The sequence below is a fragment of the Polypterus senegalus genome, chromosome 10 (genome assembly GCF_016835505.1).
Source record: "Polypterus senegalus isolate Bchr_013 chromosome 10, ASM1683550v1, whole genome shotgun sequence".
Classification (NCBI taxonomy): Eukaryota; Metazoa; Chordata; class Cladistia; order Polypteriformes; family Polypteridae; genus Polypterus; species Polypterus senegalus.
Window position 1 is genome coordinate 74,598,424 of NC_053163.1, and position 14,645 is coordinate 74,613,068.

The following is a 14,645-nucleotide window of genomic DNA, read 5'->3' on the forward strand; positions in this document are numbered from 1 at the left end:
GTAGATGGGGAAGGTTGGGGAAAACAAAGAAATAAAAAAACGATGAAACATTCACAGATGCAAGGGCCTACAACTAATAGTGTGACGACTGCTGCTGAATGTTCACAAGAAGTACACGGTAGCAGAAGCATTTTTTTTTTTTTGTTGTTTTGCATGGTGAAACAGAAACTCAGATACCCTTTCGAAAGGATCTTCCATTTTTTGCAGCAGGTGAACATAAAAAGAATGGGAGCAGAATGGATTTGCAAGCTACCACATTTTGAAGCAGCTCCATTCAAGAATCTCTCCAGAATTAAACTGAGAAACCTATGCAACAGTGATGTGTTAATTTAGAAATAACAGCAATGCCACAACAATATAAAAATATCTTAATTCCTCATTGACACCGTGTTTCTTATTCTTTCAAGTAGTACTAGGATGTTGTACCGTGTTAGCCATTATGAATATAGTGAAAAGTCAAGCAACACGACACCTTTTATTGGCTAACTAAAAAGATTACAATATGCAAAGCTTTCGAGGCAACTCAGGCCCCTTCTTCAGGCAAGATGAACCTGAGCTGCTTTGAAAGCTTGCATATTGTAATCTTTTTAGTTAGCCAATAAAAGCTTATTCTTTCAACAATATCTAAGCTTGCTGAGACAACTGTGTAGGGTATCTGCCTTTCACCTAGAATCCGATGTGACTTTGATCAAATGTCAGCTGTTGCCTCATTTACTCTTTAATGATCCCCATAAAGCCATATCTGTACTGAACACCATTTAGCACTGATTGCTCTGTTATTGTTTTGCCTCTTTAAACGCATGGTTAAGAGAAGTAATGGCTGATCAGGACATGGACAATCAAATTTCTACTTTAACCGACCCCAAGCACATTGATTTCACTCATGCAGGTGATTGCAAACAAGCCGTTAAAATTAAGTCATCACTTAAGTTGCACAAGTTTGATAAAACGTGAGATGCGGCTCCTGTAAGGTCATCTGTGTCTCTACTGAGCGCAGTCAAGGGGACTTTTAGCTTAAAATCTTTAATAGTTACTCATATCTCTAAATTTCTGAATTGTTGCATTCCAATGTACACTTTCACTGTATGAGATATTAACAGAAACAGTAATAACAGGGTGATTATATTTGCATCTTGAGATTTACGTAAAAATCAACCACTTTAATCCCTAAAACCATGTCTATATCATAATACATAAAAAAAAGGATATTAAAGTTAGATCTTGAGATTTTACTAAAAGCCAATGTTAACCTCACTCAGCTGCTTAAGTACAGAAAAAATATCCGTAACAGCTTAGATTTATAGTAATTTATTTTAATCAGCCAGACAACTTTTTGTCCCCTATGGTGTTTTTAGCCTCTTATTTTAAAATAGGCAGTAGGCTAATACAATTTACTGAATTAACCTAATTTACTTGATATGTTTAGCAACAGAGTGGAAACATGCTGTGGACAACTTTTTAATCAAGAGATTGATCAAACTGTGGAAATTACCACCCAGTGAGAGCTGCTGCATGCAAATGAAGCTATATTCCATGACAAGCATAAATAATACTAATAAATGTCTTTCTTTTAGTTAGCCAATAAAAGGTGTCATTTGGCTTAGCTTTTCTCTACATTCATAATGGCTAACACGGTACAACACCCTAGTACTTTCACATGCGTAAAAACATACGAGGGCTGAAGAGAGGGCGTTCCATTATACGGAATTGATTAAAAACTACAGGATCAGGTATAAATAAAGACTTACATCCATCCATCCATTTTCTAACCCGCTGATTCCAAATACAGGGTCACGGGGGTCTGCTGGAGCCAATCCCAGCCAACACAGGGCACAAAGCAGGAACCAATCCTGGGCAGGGTGCCAACCCACTGCAGGACACACACAAACACACCAAGCACACACTAGGGCCAATTTAGAATCGCCAGTCCACCTAAACTGCATGTCTTTGGACTGTGGGAGAAAACCGGAGCGCTCGGAGGAAACACACGCAGACACGGGGAGAACATGCAAACTCCACGCAGGGAGGATCCGGGAAGCGAACCCGGGTCTCCTAACTGCGAGGCAGCAGCGCTACCACTGCGCCACCGTGCCGCCTTAAAGACTTACATGTGACATTTTAACTTTCATGACTTTGCTCTACAGAGTTTATTTTTTCATGGATGCCTCTGCCTTGCATTTGACAAAGGAACTATATAAATACAGTTTTCTTTTTTATTTGAAGAGGCAAAATAATGTTTTCTGAACATTATCATTTTAACACTCTTAAAAAGATGGATATAAAATACCAATAACTGTGATGTATCTTGTATTATTTAACTAAATGTGTGCCTGTCTTTGCATATCTGAGACCAAGCATATTAAGGCAATACTTTTAATATGCCCTTCCATCTATAATGGCATGAATGACGTTTTACTGCATTTGCTTTGACTTTAAACAAACATTTCATGAAATATTTTGTATGATTCAAAAACATATGTTACAAACATTGTTATTGTAGGAATATGATTGTTTTCTAGGCTTTCTTGTTTACTTTTTATTTTTCAAAATAGGATATCACTGTATGAATAACAGAATGAAATGACTGTGCCCACCAGTACAGGGTGCCTCTTTACCTGAGCTTGCTGTTGGATTTCCTCCTTTAGACTCTTTAGCTGTGTTTGCAGGTTCAATTTTTCCTCTTTCGTTATCTTGAGGTCTACTTCACGCTTTCTTAGTTCTTCTCTCATATTCAGAAGTTGCTAAGGATGAAACAGTGGTCAAATTTAAATGAAAAAATAAAACAACATTTTTCTCCCGTGTCTTAAACTGAAATATTAAGTAGTTTTCCATTAAGCTCTTCCTTGTGTATATACGGTAATAAGGCAGATTTACTGTATGTTAACTGCTTTCTCCATATAACTGATTCTTGGCCAGGCAATAACCAAGATCTACAATGTCAGCTTTCAGTGCAGCCTGATCTCAGTTTAATGCCTCAACAGAAGAAAATGCAGCATTCATTATTATAGTGTATATTAGTACACACACGTATACACACACACTTGTACTATATTCTGCTGAGCAGAATAACATATTGGTTTCTGCACTCACCAAGACATTTAAGGCAGGGATATTGTGCTGCTCTGTAATCAATAATTCAAAAACCTATAACTGCTCCAGTCTAAAGTAGTATATCTGTTGAATAAGTGTCCTGTTTCAGTTTTATTAGCCATAAAAAAAAATAATTTGCAGTTACTCGGTGCTGCTGCATTTTTTTTCTTAAATTGTTCATTAAAAGTATACCAACCTATCTGGTGCTACTCTTAATTCCAATTGTTTGATTTTAACCGATTCAGCAGAAAAAAAAAACAGCAAGCTGCCCAAGCCTATTAAAGCTTTCAACAATTTGTGGGATTTGTTTAACCAAATGGATGACTACAGCACTTTTATATGGCTTTTTTATTTTGCATTATTAAAGCTTCTTTTGTTTTTAGAGGCCCAATGTAACAACTAAACAATGGCCATAGGTACTTGATAGCTGGAAGCCAAAATGCAAACACATTTAGTAAAAGTGTGTATATAGCAGCTTACAGTTCTGACAATAAGAACCATTGATGCATCTATTATTAAAATGTCTTAGTCCAGTTCAGGGCGGTGGAAGCCAGCATCTATACCTGCAGAACAGGATGCAAGGCAGGAGCCAACCTGAAATGGGGCACCAAAGTATGGACGGGCACACTGAAGCACTCGCCTATATTCATTTATATTTAAAATTCAGACAAGAACAACAGCTGTCCAGGACAAATCTATTTTGATAAATGCAATGCAGATAACCTAAGACATTAATTTGGGAAAGCATGCTCAAATTCCTCAGTCAACATGAACTGCAAGTTTTATTTCCCTTAAACATTTTCATCCTCTAACAGTACCAACAATTACAGTAATGTGTTCACACTTTGGTAATGTGAATAATCTGTCACAAGGGCCTTCACGAAAGTCAGTGAAAGGTTATATTTAATCATGAGAAACAAAGCACATCTTCTGAAAGTTTTAAAACTTTTAATGAAAGTGAACATAAGGAAATGTAATACTCATTTTAATGCTATCAACAGAATGAACCTGTCACAACTGCCATTAGGGTCACACCATAGGCAAAGTAAGAGGCAAACTAAAACAAAAAAGGGCTTTACAAGAAAATCTTAGATACAAATACATTTTTAAGGAAGAAATTCTTAAACTAGGAACCCCAAAAATAAAAATATGTCATATTAAAATAGTACAGCTGAGCAAGTATCCAAGTGGCCAACGTTAAAAAAATTTAAGGACATAATACAAAAAATCCTGAAATATCCAAATGTTTGCTAGAATCTGTGCACAGAAAAATCCTGACTGGCATGAAACAAGGACACAACGGCAATGCCTGAGCACTTCATTGTTGCAGTGTACCTCATATTCATGAAATCCTCCACTCTTATTAATTGAGCTATAACTAGGGGCCACATCTGGCAATGAAATGCCAACAGTTTGCCACATTCACTTAGGCTTTGGCAAAAGACAATCGTACTTGGAAAAAGTTATTATCAGCATTAGAAATTTAAGAAATGTTAACTCCTAGGGGTATTTTTGCAACACTTTTCAGTCAAAGCCAATTTATCCATCATAAGCACAGGCTTGCTATGGTTTGGACTACACTGTCAAGAGCACCATTGCTTTTTGATGTTTAAATCACTGGTCCTGCTTTAAGCTCTGCCTTCATGAGGCTTTGGATTGGTTTACAAATGGCACATTCAGTGAGCTGTCTCATTGTTACCACCCTCATTTAGACCAAATTAATTTTCAGTTGTCTGTGTGAATCAGGTGCAACTAACCAGATCCACAAAGAGCCCAGTTTTGCATTAATAACTCACACTTGGACGTGTGGTTTCAGCCATAAAGGTGAGTATATTCACTCTATGTTATATTAAATAAAGCTTGGATGAAAGACATTGATGTCTGTGCATTTGTATAAATTGTGTTGAAATTGTACAGACATTTAATGTCAGTCACACAGGAACTAGGTAAAACATGAGGAAACTTGTAGAGGGTCAGACATAGAGCAGCATAACAAAATCCAATACTCCAACAATGTTCTGTAACAGTTCAAAACCTGGAAAATAACAGGTGTGAATCCAGCATTGAAGAAACCTTTTCTACAAGATGGAATGGTGACCAGGAAACTACATATCAGCTGCTTTCTATAACATCTAATGAAGGAGGCAAGCAATGTTTTATGAAGGGAACAGGAGAAGAGACAAGTTGTTAAGCCAAGCTAAAGTGTAAAACCAAAAACCAGTCCTATCTTTCACCATAACTCCAACATTAAAAAAAATTGAGAACAGAAAAATGAAGCTCAGAAATACTGAATTTAAGGTCAAAAATGAAGCATATTGCAAACCAACAAATAAGTACTTATCCAATCTCAGATAACAGGAAGTGTATGGTGCTGATCTTTACACTGTTGACCATACGATCTCCAAAACAGAAGCTCCAACTGCATCAGATAAGCCACAAAATATTTTTAACCCTTTTAAAAAGGGTTGAAAACTAAAAATAAACTTCAGAATTTCATTGAGTGGCCTAAAATATACCTACAGTACTTGCAAGTATTTAATCAGAATAAAGCTTCAATAAGTGGAACAATTTTCAAAAAAAAAAACAATTTACACTTCCTGGCTGAACAAAAAAACAAACAGATAAAAGACTTTTGTGTATGAATGCAGGCTTCTCCATTGTATGCTGCAAGACATGACATGCACAATTCTTTATTTACCTGCTGCATGCCCTGTAATGCTTGTTGCAGGAAGTTCAGTTGCTGTTGTCGTGTGGCATCTTCCTCTGTGCGTGGGGGCAACAGTTTGCCTTGCTCTTGTTTCAGAAGTTCTACTTCGTTTCTATAAGCATCCAGCTGGCAGCGAAGGCTGTCGTTCTCCTCTTTCAGAGCTTCAATCTGGGCGGCTGGGCCTGTGGTGTATTGATGTATTTGAAGAGGCAGTCAAGTGTAATAATAAAGCAAAGAAAAAAAAAAACAAATATTAAAGAAAATGTACACATATAGTACGAACCTCTAAAGTCATAAATAAATTAAGTTCAGTTTAAAATGTAACACATGTGATTTATGCAGTTTTAATAACATAAGATAATGTACACAGTACCCCATTTATATTCTAGCAAAAGCAAGTAAGAAAAAATAAATGTGAACTATGAACTTTCTCTTTGAGAATCCAGTGAAAAAAATAAACATTAGGACACACCAAATGGCACAGTCTTAGAATGCTGACCAGTTGCCTGCACCCAATCCCAAGCTGTACAATATGCCCATGTAAAGAGCTGAGTGTATTTGAATAGGATTAAGTGCAAATCATTAGTCACTATGTTTACCAGCAATTAAACACAATGTGCCATTTGCAATGTTAGCAATTATACTTAATTATTGTGTGTAGCTATGTATGCTTTGGCTAAGGAGTACCAGCTGCACCATAGCCCCATCACGCTTCAACATTAAGCAACAGCTCTGTTTGAATTCTAAAGGGTATGACTGCAAATACCATATCCTGGCCTGCATTTTAAGTGACTTGACAGAATTACACCAATTTGTAAAACATCTACTGTGTACATCTAAGCAGTTACTGTACAGCTACAAAGCTCTCAAGAAAATACAAAAAAATTATGACGTGCTGTCTAGCTGGCAAAGGGGTGCCAGTGGCAACAGTATATTTAAGATGGCACAAGGGGGGGTAACAATGCCACGGAAAGTGTAAAGAACACTATGCTGGTAATGACAGACCATGTCAATATGATAAAAACAGAGAGCCCTAGGGGTACTAGATCCTGTGATATGTGGAGCTCCAGACACAACTTGGGTCACTAGTAAGTGAGAGATTGAGAGTGGTACCACGATAGGTACTTCAGGATATAACCTAGTGACTCTAAAAGGCTGATAACCTAGAAGGACTACCTGAAACCTACTTTTGGACAACAGGTGGTAGCACAGGTTGTCTAGCTGGGAAGGTGAGAAAGGTGAGACCAAACTACCCATTTAATGGTGAGGATATGGGGAGTGACAGGAGCCCATACCTTAATTTCCTGCTAACTGGGAGGTGGCACACAATCCCTGACGAGAAGGAGCATGACACAATTGCCTTATTAATGCAATTGGCAAGAGCAAAGCTGCTTTACAGAACTAGCTGACAGCTGCATTGCAGACCACAAGGGGGAGCTTTAGTCTGGTGGTCCTGTATTCAAAGGAGGTTTGCTGCTAATTATGGAAATGCTTTTGCAGTTTGACCAGAGACTCAGTGAGTTGACATGCACTCGGTGAGTATTCGACAGAAACTCCATTGCAGGCCAGAGTTTTGAAAGACCCATGATGTGGAATGTAGATTGGAGTGATGGAAGTGGAGAAGGTGGGAGTGCTTGGTGTGGTACCTGAGAAATGAACACGTGGGGACGTTAGCATGCTAGAACTGGAACTTGGGTAGGAATGCCCAGATCCATATTTTGTTCTCTTGTTACCTCATTTGTAATTTTGTTCATCCCATCCATGTGTGTTTATAAATAAATAAACAAATTCAAATTTTGATGCACCTTGGTATTAACCCAAGTGTGAAAAGAAACCAAATCAGTGTTTTCTTTTCACTATATATATATATATATATATATATATATATATATATATATATATATATATATATATATATATATATATATATATATATATATATATATATATATATATATATATATACTGTATAAATAAAACTGCTTCAACTGTTAGTAATAATATTCAAAATTACTAATAAAGTAATTTACTTTTTAAAAAGTAATTGAAAAGGTCAATTTATTTTCGAAGGAGTCTGTGCCCATACCCAATGTAAAAGAGATCTCTTGAAATGTCTCCCTAAGAGAAAGCAGATTTAAATGTGTGTTCTTAAAGTTGGAACAGCAATCTTTTCAATTGTAAAGTATCTTGAGTTTAGTGCTATATCACTTTCCTGAGGGAAATCTCTAGGAGAGTGAAATCCCTGGATATACAATATGACTTAATGGTTATAACACACTTGCAAAGATGTTCTCAAGGGAATACAATGGAAGCAATGTATGTTGCAGTCCATATTTATAGTGACGTGCACCAGAGGCTGTTGTCGTCCTTTATTTATAACTTTGATGCTATCATTAAACCAGAGGTCCATCAAAATGGAAGGACCTTAATGTCTAAATCTTTGGGAGTTAGAGTATACCTTAGTACCATAATACACATAACAAACACAACTAGGGACACATGGATAGGATACCAACGTATTAAGTATGTCTGAAGTTTAAGAAATTAATTACAAGCATAATGTTCAATGGTTAGCAATTTTAGATTCATGTATGGAATGGTTAAAGCATACAGAGTACAATAAAATGCCAACTTATGCAATAATTGAAAGGTGTAATGAATTTAATGTTAAGCTTAATAAAGAATTAATTCAAAAAAGGAAAAAAGTAGGAGTATTGTCAAAAAATGTACAACTGACTACGGCACACACTCCAGGTCTCCTGTGGGCTTCAATAGAGCAAAAAACAACTATTCTTAGCAAATGGAACCAGACAGTTGTCATCAGTATTGTCTTTCCTTTGGGATGTGAAAAAGGCTCGACTTTTTAAACAAGCACGCTAGCTAACTTTAATTTATTCTCCTAAATTAGCTTTCAGTAGACCGAGTATAATTTGCAAGTAACAGGCACACCTTGTCAGAAAAAAATCTTTGGGCTGGTTGATATAAAAGAAACTTCAGTTGATGACAATATGAAATATGAGGCCTATATTACATCAAGCTAAAGGTTTTGTACCTTTAAAAGCAATTTAATATGTCAGTTTCATTTGATTTTGTGCTTTATAATTTCAATCCTAACTTTTAGCAAAAGCTTTGAGTAAAGGTGCACTTATGTAAACCAAACAAAGGAAAATATAAAAGGATAAAGAGAAAATAAGCATCAGTGTAGAACAGTACAAACTTTAGTTATTGATGTATTCAAGCAAGCAGTTTCCATCCACTAAAGGGTATCTGATATAAACCCAAAAGCCATCAATTATACCATTAACATACATTCAAAGTTACAATTATTCTAAAACACTTTATAGCATGTTATCAACTGCTATTCCAAAGGGTTAAAAGGGCTTCCAACAACTATATTCTGAATAGGGTGTTTGCTTGAAGAGCATGAAGGACAAAGTCCTTATTCAGAAACCTGTATCACATGACCGTCATCTATAATTAGTGGTAAAAAGGAGACTAGTGTCAATATAAAGAAGACATATATAAGATTGCTCTGTTTTTTCATAGGCACAAGAAATAAATGTAGAAAAACCACAGAAAGTGACAGAGAATATTTACCACTGATTAGTAAATCTTACAAACTTAGTTCTTACAATCACAGTCAAAATGGGCAAATGAAACAAAAAAAAAAAAACAAATAAACAAACATAGTTCAGTGTCACTGAGGGTCAGAATCTAATCTGATTATAGGAATGAATGAAACAAATGTGGATGGGACAGCAGTCCACTGCCAGCCCACTCACTCAATGTCAGTTTAGAACTGTAAATTAACTTGGATGCACATTTTAGGATTGTGGGATGATACCAAGATTACTGGGCGGAAAAAAGATATGTGTAGAATTTGATTAAAGTTATAAAATAATGCAGGGATGCATTCAAATGAACAAAAAGGAAAAGAACATCCTGCTGCTCCACGAGGTCTAAACACATCATTCTGATTTATGACACACAACAACTGAAACATACTCCTAAACCTTTACCCTCATTAACACCTTGACAGATATCTCCAGACTCACATAGGTTTAGCAGGGAGTGGCCATTTAAATCACAACCTGGATGATTTCAAGGAATCAATTCTGGAGGGCAGGAAGGCCACCAGGTTACATGAATACACATGGGTCTTCAGCTATATTTAATCTGTTGTTGCAGAACCAACTTTCAGCATGTCTTGTCACACTAGGACTCCTGACTGCCACCTACTGGTCTGGAAGAATGAAAATGGAGATCTGTTAGGACCTCTTGACAGTCCTCCCATTAAGCCGACTTGAAAAGATCTCATTTGACGATGGGGAGAACTGTTTAATAGTGGCTTCTGGTTTTAAAAAAACCATACTTTCCATTCCTCATTTCAGGCTTCTTTCCTGTCCCTTGTCACATCTCAACTCCAGAATACACCCTGCCAGCTTGGCAACTGGTTTCATTAGGTACAGAAAAACAATGGTCTCGCTGTGGCATTTAAAAAAAGGTAAAAGATACAAAAAACATAAAACTACTTCATAAATTCAAATAATCCCAAAGCAGGTTTTTTTTTCCTTTTTTTTAATCTAACTAAACACTGTCCTAGTGTGCAGAATGAGAGAGAGAGAATAAATGTTAGATAATCATTAGGGGAAACGCAGGACTGTGACTGGTAAAGGCAGAGAGAGAGAGAGAGAAGCACTGCATTAAGTGAGACAGCCGTTAGCTAGAATGAAATACTGAACTGAGATGCAATTAAGCTGTCCCTGTAGGTGCCTTCTGGTGACTTATATAAACCACTTATAGAAAGAAATCCGCTGACTATTTGTCTTGCTATTGTTCGTACTAACTAATTCAGCTATCATATAGTGTAAACACAATATGACAGCGTGGGACAACCTGATAAATCCACGCATCTGGAAAGAACGAAAAAAACAAAACAAAAAAAGACTTTGCATAAATCAACATTGTTTTATCCAACTGTATGCCAGTTTTTAAAGAAGTACATCTGGTGTTTAAAAATGTACTATTTAAATTTGCACTGCTAAGCGTGAGTATAAAATCCCTTTGTAAAGCCCACAGAATTAGCTGTGTGGTGGAGGGAAGATGAGGGAAGAGAATCGCTTCGGGCTTTCCCAGAGCACCTGTCATCCCAGCTGGCTACATGGTCAATCAAATAGAAAGACAGGAAGATAGGGTTTCAACACAAAGGGTAGTGGAATGCTACCTGGCCAAGATCTTTCCTCTAAAACATGTTCACTTTGGAGGTAGTTCACTTGGCGATGCAGTTGTTTCACAGCTCCATTGCCTCAGGCGCAATTTATGGAATGGTCACTCTCTGTTCAGATTTTGTATTTTTAGGATTTTAAATGTGTTATGTGGGTTCCGGTTAATGCTGATGGGCATTTCTAATTTGAGCCTATATCAACATGTATTTGCCCTGCAATGATTAGCCTCCTATCCAGGCCCTGTCTTGTGCTTATTGCAGTGAGGATAGGCTACAGGTTACATAAAATGGGTTAAGATAATAGATTGAAGCATGGATGGATCACGAGTTTATTTTGTTTACCGGGTACCTATTATGTCAGATCCTGTGTGTAATATTTAAGAGGATCATATTCTACACAAAATCATTTGACATTGCTGGAATAGGCTCCAGCTCCCTGTGACCTTACATTAAGCTATGGGGTTTAGAAAATGGATGATGGAGTGGGTGAGCATCTTAGGGCACTTTTCTTCTAGAACTGATTTGCAAATGGACTTTTATAATTTATCCACTCCCATAGAACTGGTCTCATATTATGACACTTGTCTTAATGGTATTCTTAATTCTCTGGCTCCGCTAAAAACCAGATCCGTTTCTTTTTCCTTTTCTGCCCCCTGGTTTACGCCTGAACTTCGGCTTCTGAAAGCTAAAGGCAGGCAACTTGAAAGGTTGTTTAAAAAAAACAGACTCTTTGTCCACAAAGAGATGTATAAAAATCATCTACTCTATTACAAGGATTGTATAGCTCAAACCAAATCTAATTATTACACTCAGTTAATTACTTGTAATACAGGTAACACCAAGTCTTTGTTTTCTTTACTTAATAATGTTACACAACCTCCAGACTCTTTACCATCTCACCTTCACTCAACTGCCTTCTGTAATTCTCTTATGTCTTTTTTCAATGAGAAAATCCAAAAGATACATCAGCACCTTGGTCCAGATCCTTTCTCTATTTCTTCTGAACTACACTCACCTATTCACTCTTTCTCTTCTTTCCAGCTTCCCACTTCCTCTGAAATCTCAGATCTCATCTGCAAATCCAAGTCATCTACTTGTCAGCTGGACCCCCTGCCTACAGGTTTGGTTAAAGCCTGCTCTCTAGTCCCTCTTATTTCTGCCATCATTCACTCTTCTCTTACTACTGGTATTATTCCCTCATCTTTCAAAACTGCTGCTATAACCCCAATACTAAAAAAACCTGGTTGTGATCCTACTAATTTCAATAATTTTCGCCCCATTTCTAACTCGCCCTTTATCTCCAAAATTCTTGAAAAATAGTAGCTATCCAACTTCACACCCACTTGTCTCACAATAATCTATATGAGAAGTTCCAGTCTGGTTTTCGCCCCCTTCATAGTACAGAAACTGCACTTGTTAAAATTACCAATGACCTCCTTATGGCTGCTGATTCTGGTCTAATCACTATTCTCATCCTTCTTGATCTGAGTGCAGCCTTTGATACTATTTGTCATACCACTCTCCTTAATAGATTATCTTTGATTGGCATTACTCACACTCCACTTGATTGGTTTAGATCTTACCTTTCAGGCCGCACTCAGTTCATACAGCTTAAAACTTTCACATCCCAACCCACCCACTTCTGGTGTGCCCCAAGGCTCTGTCCTGGGACCTCTTCTTTTATTATTTACCTTCTCCCCTTGGCAATATTTTTCGCAAATATAACATTAATTTTCACTGTTATGCTGATGACACCCAGCTCTACCTTGCTGGTAAACCCACCTCCTCTTTTCTACCACCCTCGCTTATTGACTGCATTTCTGAAATTAAATCCTGGTTCTCTTCAAATTTTCTTAAATTAAACAGTGACAAAACTGAGGTTCTCCTCATTGGTTCAAAATCATCATTATCCAAAACCAATAATTTTCTTTTATTATTGATAACTCTGTTGTTTCCCCATCATCTCAGGTCAAGAGTCTGGGTGTCATCCTTGACAGTACTCTATCTTTCCAATGTCACATTAATAACATCACCTGGTCTGCTTACTTCCACTTACGTAATATTAATCACAGTCGCCCCTCCCTCACTCCTCGTACCACTGCCATTCTTGTTCATAGTCTTGTCACTTCTTGGCTGGACTACTACAATTCACTCTTCTTTGGTCTCCCTAATAAATCTCTTTATAAGCTTCAGTTAGTCCAGAATTCTGCAGCACGTATCATCACTGGAATCCCATCTTTTCACCATATTACTCCGGTCTTGCAGCAGCTCCATTGGCTCCCGATCAAGTTTCGTATTGATTTTAAGATTCTGCTACTAACATTTAAAGCCATCCATAACCTCGCACCTCCATATCTGTCTGACCTTCTACATGTTGCCATTCCATCCCGTAACCTTAGATCCTCTTCCTCCACCCTTCTGACCGTTCCTCCCGCCCGTCTAACCACCATGGGGAACAGAGCTTTCAGGAACTCATTACCTGCGGATCTCCGAAATATCAAATCATATTCCTCTTTCAAATGTAAACTTAAAACACATTTGTTTAAAATGGCTTTTTCTTCTTCCTCCTGATTATAGTGGTTTTGTTTGGTTTTAATTTTTAGATTTTCTGATGTTTTAAGTTGTTTATAATTGTGTCTTTTTTTTATTTATTGTTTGTTCGGTGTCCTTGAGTTCTCTGAAAGGCGCCTTGTATAAATAAAATGTATTATTATTATTATTACTAGTCTACTCTCAGTAAAAGAATGGAAAATATTATCTTGTTGTTACTAATACAATGTAAAAAAAAAACAAAAAAAAAAAAACATATGAAATGACCCAAAAATAACTCACCTCTCTCATCTGCCTCTTTGCTCACTGGAATGTCTTCCATGTCATCATCTGACATTTCCATCTCCTCCTCCCGTCTGATACCCATGAGCTCTTCATTATGAATGTTGCGGATTTCCTGCAGAAAGGAAATGGTGCATTCCTTGAAATTTATTTGACATCATGTCCCCTGTTTAAGTTCTCCATGAGACATTACAGCACGGATATGCTGAGCTAAAGGAACTTTCAGCACTACTCTGAAAGCAGCAGCATTCTTGGACTTTGTAAGCAAAAACTGTCAAGCAAATCATTCAAAATAAGCATTTGCAGCAATGCTTTAATGGAATGGGAGGTGTTTGTAAGTTTGTAACACATCTTGTCCCATATTAGAAAACATAAGGTTAATACAAACAGCTAAATAAATAAATAAATAACCGAAAAATATAAAATAGATACAATTCTGAAAACAGCTGGAAAAGAATAAAGTACATAAATTAGTTGCTGGCATATCTACATACAAAGGACAAGATGACAAGCCAGTGGCTCTTCAGTGTCTGCATTAATAAACGCACAATGCAGTCTGGCAGTGTTCCGATCTTGACAGAGGTTTTCACAGGCACCACTTTGTAAGTTTAATATTCAGGAATCATTTTTGAAAACCTGCCAGATTACACTTATGTGCCCCATAAAGTATTTATATGCAGCGCTAAAACTACATTATCTTTTTTTTGGTGCTTAACTATGAAGTATCTGTGATAATGTAGTCAAATGAATAATGTACAGGACAGAACCATTTAACATTTTACCCTCAGAATT

General features: G+C 36.9%; 1 protein-coding gene across 6 annotated transcripts in view; it reads right to left on the minus strand.

Annotated features, from left to right (window-relative positions):
* The window catches only part of enox2 (ecto-NOX disulfide-thiol exchanger 2), a 918,217-nt gene that overhangs the window by 39,374 nt on the left and 864,198 nt on the right, over positions 1-14,645 (minus strand). For all 6 annotated transcript variants that reach the window (XM_039765983.1, XM_039765987.1, XM_039765986.1 and 3 more), the window contains 3 exons: positions 13,854-13,968; positions 5,789-5,979; positions 2,616-2,741 (listed from right to left, as the gene is read on the minus strand). In XM_039765983.1, coding sequence (XP_039621917.1) covers positions 2,616-2,741; positions 5,789-5,979; positions 13,854-13,968 — 432 coding nt within the window. The remainder of the gene's footprint in view (positions 1-2,615; positions 2,742-5,788; positions 5,980-13,853; positions 13,969-14,645) is intronic.